This window comes from Artibeus jamaicensis, unplaced genomic scaffold (genome assembly GCF_021234435.1).
Source record: "Artibeus jamaicensis isolate MK-2021 breed Jamaican fruit bat unplaced genomic scaffold, CSHL_Jam_final contig_889, whole genome shotgun sequence".
Classification (NCBI taxonomy): domain Eukaryota; kingdom Metazoa; phylum Chordata; class Mammalia; order Chiroptera; family Phyllostomidae; genus Artibeus; species Artibeus jamaicensis.
Window position 1 is genome coordinate 5,954,145 of NW_026522005.1, and position 8,327 is coordinate 5,962,471.

Here is an 8,327-nt window from a genome sequence, read left to right on the forward strand (position 1 = left end):
AGGTGCATGTTGGGAGGGGGGTTCCCTCACCACCAAGCAATTCTCAGACACCAGCTGGGCGTCTTACAGTTTAATTCAAGATGGGTCAGATTCTCCAGGTTAAGGCCTCAGTCCCACAGTCTGTCGCTTAGGACCCAGGTGCTTCTGACTGATTAAAATCAGAGGTTCCCATGAACCCCTTCCTTGGGTTTGATCAATTTGCTAGAGCAGCTGGCAGAACTCTGAGAAACATCTGACTTTCTAGTGCATTGGTTTATTATAAAAGGCTATAACTCGTGAACAGCCAGAAGGAAGAGATACATAGGACGAGGTGTAGAAAGGGCGCAGAGGTTCCGTGCCCTCTCTGGGTGGCCACTCTCGCAGCACCTCCACGGGTTCACCACCCCGGAAGCTAGCTCTCGAAACCCCATCCATGCGGAGTTTGGAGAGACTTCATTACATAGGCCTGACTGATTATATCACCTCCAGACTCCTCCCCTCCCAGGAGGTTGGGGGGTGGGACTGAAAGCCCCAAGCCTCTTGTCACATAGCTGGTTCACCTGGCAACCAGGCCCCATCCTTAAGTGTGGTCCCACAGTAGCCTCATTAACATAACATGAGACACCTTTATGTTCCCGTCACATAGGCGCTCTGTGCCAGAAAAGGAATGAAGACCAAGTATATGCCTGTTATCGTGAGTCACAGTGTCAGTCTTTTCTTCCCACAGAAAAGCCAGTGCTTCAGAGCAGACACTCTTTAGATGGCTCCAAACTTGTGGAGAAAGCTGAAACCGCGCAGCCACTGTGGATAACGTTAGCACTGCAAAAGCAGAAGGGCTTTCGGGAGCAGCAAGCTACTCGGGAGGAGAGGAAGCAAGCCAGGGAGGCCAAAGAGGCAGAAAAGTTCTCCAAGGATAACGTGAGTAGCAGGTCTTCAGCTTAAACTTTGCCTTTCTCAACTTGGCTCTTTTTTGTGGTTGCAAGGACTTAAAAAAGAAGAAAGAAGGTTAGCTGGGAGTGGCACAGAATATTGAGAAAAAGGGTAGAGCGATAAACAAATTAACCACTGTTAGCCCAGAAAGGCATTTTCAGTTAGAAATTTGATTGTTTCCTTGTGCTGTTAGGGTAACTTGATTTGGCAGAATTCACTATGTAATTAGTAGCAGCAATCCATACACACAATAGTTAAGTAAGAAATATGAAGATGATTGTATTTGAGCAGGGAGTTGGGAGCAAAGTCTTTGCTCTGTGCCTCTGCTTTTACAGTGAATTCGATAGGGCCCTTCTGGGGAAGTGGCGTTCCCTCTTTGGGACTTTCGTATTGAGCTGCTTCCTGATTGGGGGCCGGGTTTGAGTACACATTGGTCCCAAATGCAATTCAGCTGCTCCTTTGGGAGCAGAGGATGGGGGCTGACAGGCAGAAGCCCCACGGCCCTGAGCAGTCTCTCCGTGTGCTTGGTTGGAAAACACACTTTCCCCGCCTTTCTCTGCCCACCCAGGCCGGCATCAGTCCACCGCCAGGAAGCAGTAGTGTGAGCAGAGCCGGGTCCCTGCACAAGGCTACGGCTCAGCCGGAAGAGAAGAAACCAGAGACAGCAGGGTCCAGGCTGGAGCGCAGAGAGCAGCTGAAAAAGGCCAACACCCTCCCGACATCTGTGACAGGTAGTGAGAGCAGGACCCTCCGGACTTAACCGGACTTAGAGGGTTTGCTTCTTAGAGCATGCTTTAATTCCCCCAGGGCAGTAACGGTGGCAGCCCTTGAGGCATTTCAAAGCACAAGCTGTTTCACAGCCCCATTCATAATGTGGGGCACCGATAAAGCTCATCGGATAATGACCACCAGAAGGTCACCCTGTCAGTGGTGTGATGGTACATGCTTAACAATCCTCTCTGCAGGGACTAGAGAGACCTCAGGTTTGTAGTATTTGCCATTTCCTGTGGTGTAAATATTCCCTCCATGGCCAGTTCCAAGTTCCTGATGTGGTGTGCTACATTCCTGAACTGCTAGCAAGGTGATGTGAACCATCTCCTGTGCCCCCCCTGCCTGTAGTCCAATAAAATTAGGTTTATGAACTTGCTGTAATAAGGGAGACAACAGACCATAAAGGCCTCTACACAAAGCAAGAGATAAGATTATAGTAGGATTTGGGGAAAAGGTAAAACTTAAATGGAACAGTATTTTGACAGGCTTAAAGCGAAGCAAGGGTGCACCTGTACGTAAAGGGGTTGGCTTCAAGCCCGAGCTGAAAAGTGCACTCAGGGCCCTGTTTCCTTTGACACGACAAAGTTAAAATACATGTGTGGAAGTTATGTCTGAAACCCTCCTCCCCTGGAGTGTGGCACCTGGGATGGAAACAGGAGCTAGGTTTCTGAATCAGTGACCCAGGCGGCTCAGACGCCCCTGGCAAAAGTGGGGTGGTCCTTTTCACTGGCTGGATTTCAAAGGGCTCGTATCTGTGCAGCTGGGACTGGGAGAGGCAAGGCCGTTCGTTCAGCCCCGAGTCCTTGATGGTTGTGAACAACAGCAGTGTTCACGTGTTCATGACACATAAAAGACACATACACATTTTTTAAAAATCCTTTATTCTGATGAAAGGAAAAATTATCCAGTAATGTTTCCAACTATTTGCTTATTACAAACACCTGGAGGATGGAGGAATCTAAACAATTTCCTCCAGGGGCTCCCAGGGCATCTGTTTTCCCCACTGGGCAGCCCTGCTCCCGGAGGGCACCCAACTCCAGACCTGGGAGTTTTGTGCACCTTGGTTACCTGCTTGCTGACTTCTGGAAATGTAAAGAGGCCTCACCGTTAAAGCTATATTTACTATCTGATGAGAAGAAAAAAAATTTTCTGAAAACCGCTTTGGAGCACTTCTCAATTTCTCAAGAACCTCACGGGTATCATTTCCCTTGACTTTTATACCCAAGAATTGAGAGTTCCGTACATTACATGGGTGTGCCAGAGAGAAAGAGTTCAAAGCAAACTGAATGCTCCAAAGTCAGACAGATTACCTTTCCCTGCCTGATTTCTTGAAAGCTCCAAAGGGTTCATGCAATTCAGAGGGTTAATAAAGCAAGCCTTGGTTCTGAAGCATTTCTTTTCCGTGCTCGCTTCGGCAGCACATACACTAAGACCAGAATGAAACAGAGATTAGCGTGGCCCCTGCACAAGGATGAAGCATTTCTTTTCCATCAGTACTTCCTGAGTCTGCTGTGTGTGGGCCACTGCCCCAGGCACTAAATGTGACCCAAAGGTAAAATGGAAACCCTCACCTTCAGAAGCCTTTGTGGTGTAGTCAAGAAGTGATAAGGATGCAAAGCAGTTGTTAGACAAGACCGAGAGTCCTAAGAGTTGCCAGGATCTGTGGACCTGAGCAGGAAGGGACCCCAGGGAGTACTTGGTGGAGGCAGGTACTTTGGACCTCACCAGCTTGGTAAATTCAAACTGCTGGTTTCATCTTTTTCTTCATGAAATTGATTGGCTATATGACTAAAGTCACAAAATTTTATTTTCTATTGTCTGTGCACAGAAAAAAATGTGTTCCTAGAAATCCTCTGAAATTAGAATTGACTGCACTGTGGTCAGCGTAATGATGCACGTAAAAGTAATGATCACCCAGCTTTCTTCTCACAGGAGATGCCTGAGTTTCACAGAGTTCTCCTTCCTGAGTCCCATATGTATGATAAATCAAAATATGGCTCTGACTTACATCTTTCTCCTTTTCCTTCAAAATGTAACCTAGTGGAGATCTCGGATTCGACTCCCGCAGCACCGCTGGTGAAAGAAGTCACCAAGAGGTTTTCCACCCCGGACGCTGCCCCCGCCTCAACAGAACCAGCCTGGCTGGCTTTGGCCAAAAGGAAAGCCAAGGCCTGGAGCGACTGTCCACAGATCATTAAGTAAAGAGTGACTCTTGTTCATCCTGTTCCTAGTTATTGGCTCCTCTCTTGCCCATTTTATTTATTTATTTTTTTATATGAGGTAAAGAAACCAAGCTAGGGAAAAGCAGCATGTTTTATAGGCTCTAAAATAATGTTTAGAAACAGAACTGGTGGTGTTCCTTGTAAAGAGTGTATTTGCACAACCCTAGGTCCAGGTGCCTTGAGCTCCTCCTCATTCTAAAGAGACAGTTCTGTCCGAGGGACCACATGAGGCAAATTCTGCAGACTCAGAACCGCTCAGGAGAGCCTGCCACGTCCACTCCACAGCCCTCCCACACGTACACGCCCACGCACCCTCCAGCATGTACTTTTGCCAATCTTTGTAATGGTTTTTTGACTCTATGCTCCAGTTTCTTTTATCCAAAACATTTACCCTGCCATGTGTCTGGGGATTTCTACTTTTTTCTACAGTAGTGGTGAGGGGATCATATATACATAGAAATAAGAACGCCCATTCTCTGGAACATAGTGACTAGCTAGAAATTGCAAGTAACGGTCTGCCTCCCAACCCTGCTCCAACTCTGCTCGAGTCTGGTTCTCATGAGTTTCCCCACTGACGCTGTAACACAGAAAGCAGAAAGCGAGTCCGCCCACACTCCCACCACTGTTGATCCACGGGCCCCCCTGTACCAGTGCTCTCCTTTAAGGACACTTAAACATCAGGCCCGTTTGGCCCCTAGGGAACACTTTTATTTACTATGATAAAGGAAGCTACCAAGTCTCTTTCTGAGAAGCCCCACCTAGTGCAGGTGTTCTTAAGACGCCCAGGCTTCCACCTCAGACCTACTATGAGGAGGGGGCCAGAAATGCATATTCTGGCAAAAACTCTTCACACGGGTGCTGTTACATCCCAAAGGCTGAGAACCTCGGGACACACAGCTTCCAGTGCAATCTAGTTTTTAAAACTCTGACGGGGAGACTCATTTCACCCAGAAAAGCAAAGGTGAGACAAGAAAAATAATAAAACAACACCCCCTTCTGCAACCATTACAAGGTACGAGAGGCTACGGACATTACATGCCTCTGAAAAGCCCCTAAGTCTTTAGGGGAAGTTAAAAGGAGAGTAAGATTTGGAGCCTTTGTACTAAGAACCTCCTGGGGAAGTTCCTTTCTTTACCAGAATCGAGTAATCCATACTTAGAGTCAACTATTCAATAGCATTTGTAATTTAGAGCATTCACCTCGCTACCTTTGAAAAACATCTCAGAGTTTTAAGTGGCCTTGTTATCATACACATGCGATACACAGAAGGGACCTGGCAGTTTAAAAGCCACATATATTCTCTCATTTCCCTAAATTTGCTTCACATGAAACATAGACATACAGCAAGCCCACACACTGCTGCTACTAACTTGACATTTCATGGTGTTGGCATATTCCCATTTCCTTAGCTTCTGACCCCAAAGTATAAGTACAAATCTTTTGCCCAGTTCAGGGAGAAATACATCCTTTTTTCCTCCTCTACAAACACATTTTATTAGTATGTATTTTTCTCCTTTATGTTCACTCAATAGACAATGTGCTGTTATTCTGTGTTGTTATTCTATCATTTACCTTAAAGAATAAATGACAGCAAACGTATTTACCATACAGAAGGCATTTTCTCTCTGCAAACGATGGCTCAGCCTTATGGTAGCAGCCAGGATGTGTGGTATTACTGATAGCTATACTCTTACAAGTTGATTTTTATAGATATATACTGGACCTCCAGTTTGTTAAGAATCAATGTAACTAATTCTGTGTTGCTATGGAGAGCAATACTCCATGCACATTTTCCAACTGATGTTCATTTCCAAATCAAATATGTAGGCATCTGTTAGTTTCGATGATTTCCTCACTAATGTAACACTTTTTAATAGGAAATTTTCCACCTAGAGTCTTGTGCTACAGTAATTCTTCTGAATTGACCTTTTCATTCACCCTCTCAGCTTTAGATTATATCCTAGTAATGGCAGAGAACAAGTGAAGAAGTCAGACTTATTAACCAAGAATGGTAGAGGAGGGCACTGTACTGGCTCACCTGTGGTAAAGCCCATACAAAGCAAGAGAAACGCCACGGTGAAAGTTCCCTCCAAACCTGGACGAGAAGAGCGTACTGAGGAAGGCGCAGTCACAGCACTGACTGCCAACAACTCCTAAAGGCTACATGTTTAACATTTCATGTAATAATATTCCAGATTTGCACTAAATACCAGTGAAGTGTTATTTTGCTTTAGTCGTGCTGCAGTCTTTTTCACATCAACAAAATTCTGTAAAAACAGAATTCTGGGGGAAATTCTGTAAAAACATAAAAAATTCAAGACAAAAAAAATCTCATTGCTACGTTAAATATACAGCTTTTTTAAAAAAATTAAAACTAACTCTTGTCCCAGCAAGGTCATAGATAATTAACTTCCATTCATAGACATATATATAAAACTAGAACTTTTTTGTTTACTTTTTAAATTTTTCAAGTGCAATTGTTCCTTATACATGAATCACTATTACATTACCATTTCAGCCAGTTATCAGCAGATTATAGTATATATTCATTGTCTCTTCTTGTGACGTTTAATTGCTTATTTTAAAGCAGAAATATTAGAGTTACAAGTGTCTTGCAATATTTTTACCAACAATAAAATTAAGTAGAGGCTTAACCATGAAAATACCTTAGTGTGATTTTAATATTATTTTGAGATTTTGGCTGTATAAAGTTTCAATGTAAAATGTCCATTGTTGGAAGGAAAATGATCTTTCAATAAAAAAATACCCACAAGATCTTTAGCACTGACAGAATCTCCTTTTCAAGTTGACTTTTTACTAATTTCAAGGGACATCCTATTTACATAGCTCTTGTTGAGAAAGAAAAATTTCAAGGTATTTTTATGTGGTACCTTATTATACTTTTTTACTAGGTGTTTTTGGAGAAGAATACTGAATAGGGCCAAATAAAAATGTTTATCGCAATCCTAAGTTCGAATCAAGGGTCTGTGTCTCAGACAGTACGACCCGACAACCTCCTTCCCCAAAGCGTGGGTCACAGAACAGCAGCACGGCGTACATGGAGAGCTTACAGCCCTGGGCCAGACCTACCGACCCTTGCAGCTGGACTAGGTCAAAGTGAGTAATGTGAGTGAGGTACTTACCTCGGGTGCAAAAAAAAACAAAAAAAAACAGATACTGTTTTGGAGGCAGGTTCAAGGTGGAGGTGTAGGAGGATGAAGAACTCACCCCCTCCTAAGGATATGTCAAATATGTATCTTTCTGTAAAGCAGTTTCTCCTGAGAGACAACTGAGGGACAACTGAACAGCTTCTGCACACAAGAGAGACCATGTGGAAGGCAGGGGAGGCACAGGAGCTATCCAGGAGCTGGGAGAGCTACCTAGGACTGGAGGAACTGGTGAGCACCACTGTTTACGTTGCCCCTGCCCTTGGACAGCAGGCAGGAGTTCTATCCAGGTTCTCTGGCTGACCTGCAGGGCCACTTCAGCATGTTCCTGACCACGCTTCCTGGAACAGACCCAGCAGGATCAGGAGGTGCCACAGCCCTCACACCTGAGCCCTTTCCCCTGGAGACTATCTGATAGAGTGTGTACGGCAGAATGCTGACACATGCACCCACTGGACCACACAAACTGGGACTCCCTGCCTGGAGAGAGTGATGAACCAGCAAAACACTGCAGTCCCCACACGCAGGGCTGCTTTCCCGGAGAGGGTGCGGAACTGGTGTGGCAATGCTGTGTGAGCATGTAGGGCTGCCCTGCCTGGAGCAAATGTGAGACCAGCGAAGTGCTGTGGTGTGTGCATGTGGGGCTGCCTCATCCAGGGTAAGTGTGGAATTAGCAGGTACTGCAACATGCAAATTCAGCAGCCCCACCTAGACCAGGCTTAGGCAACAGATAAGCAACGGGGTGCACTGTGGGCACCTGGGAAGCCTGGCCCAGATCAGAAGGGCAAGGAAGTGAGCACACGAGGCTGCCCCACCTGGAACCAACTCCTGGTCAGATGGCACACTGGGAACTACAGGTGCCCACCCCAACCACAACAGGCCTGCCAAAGCCATCCAGCAACAGTCTACACCGAGGCCACTTTTTCAAGATTGGGAAAGATAACTATTTTGTCTAACTCATAGGAACAGCACCAAACAGAATTGGAAGACAGGAAAAAAAAATGCCCCAAATGAAAGAGCAAGAAAAAAAACTCTTAATAAAATGTAGATGAGTAATTTGCTGATAAAGAATTCAAATAAATGGTCATAAGGATGCTCAACAAACTTCAGAATAAAGTAGAGAAATTAAGAGAGAAGAATTAGAACATAAAGAACCAATCAGAGATGAAGAATACATTACCCAAAGCGAAGAATACATTACAGAGGGTCAACATCAGATTAGTTAATAAATATGGATTAGCAACCCGGAATACAGAAG

General features: G+C 45.0%; 1 protein-coding gene and 1 non-coding gene across 12 annotated transcripts in view; both read left to right on the forward strand.

Annotated features, from left to right (window-relative positions):
• CRACD (capping protein inhibiting regulator of actin dynamics) overlaps positions 1-8,253 on the forward strand; it is a 251,949-nt gene extending 243,696 nt beyond the window's left edge. For 10 of the 11 annotated variants that reach the window (XM_053654947.1, XM_053654944.1, XM_053654950.1 and 7 more), the window contains 3 exons: positions 707-897; positions 1,478-1,640; positions 3,722-8,253. In XM_053654947.1, coding sequence (XP_053510922.1) covers positions 707-897; positions 1,478-1,640; positions 3,722-3,882 — 515 coding nt within the window. In that variant the 3' untranslated portion in view covers positions 3,883-8,253. The remainder of the gene's footprint in view (positions 1-706; positions 898-1,477; positions 1,641-3,721) is intronic. The other variant, XM_053654951.1, reaches the window with a different exon arrangement.
• Positions 3,083-3,186, forward strand: LOC119061666 (U6 spliceosomal RNA). The gene has a single exon (XR_005084830.2). It is a non-coding gene; the product is annotated as a U6 spliceosomal RNA (small nuclear RNA).
• Positions 8,254-8,327: the final 74 nt, after the last annotated feature.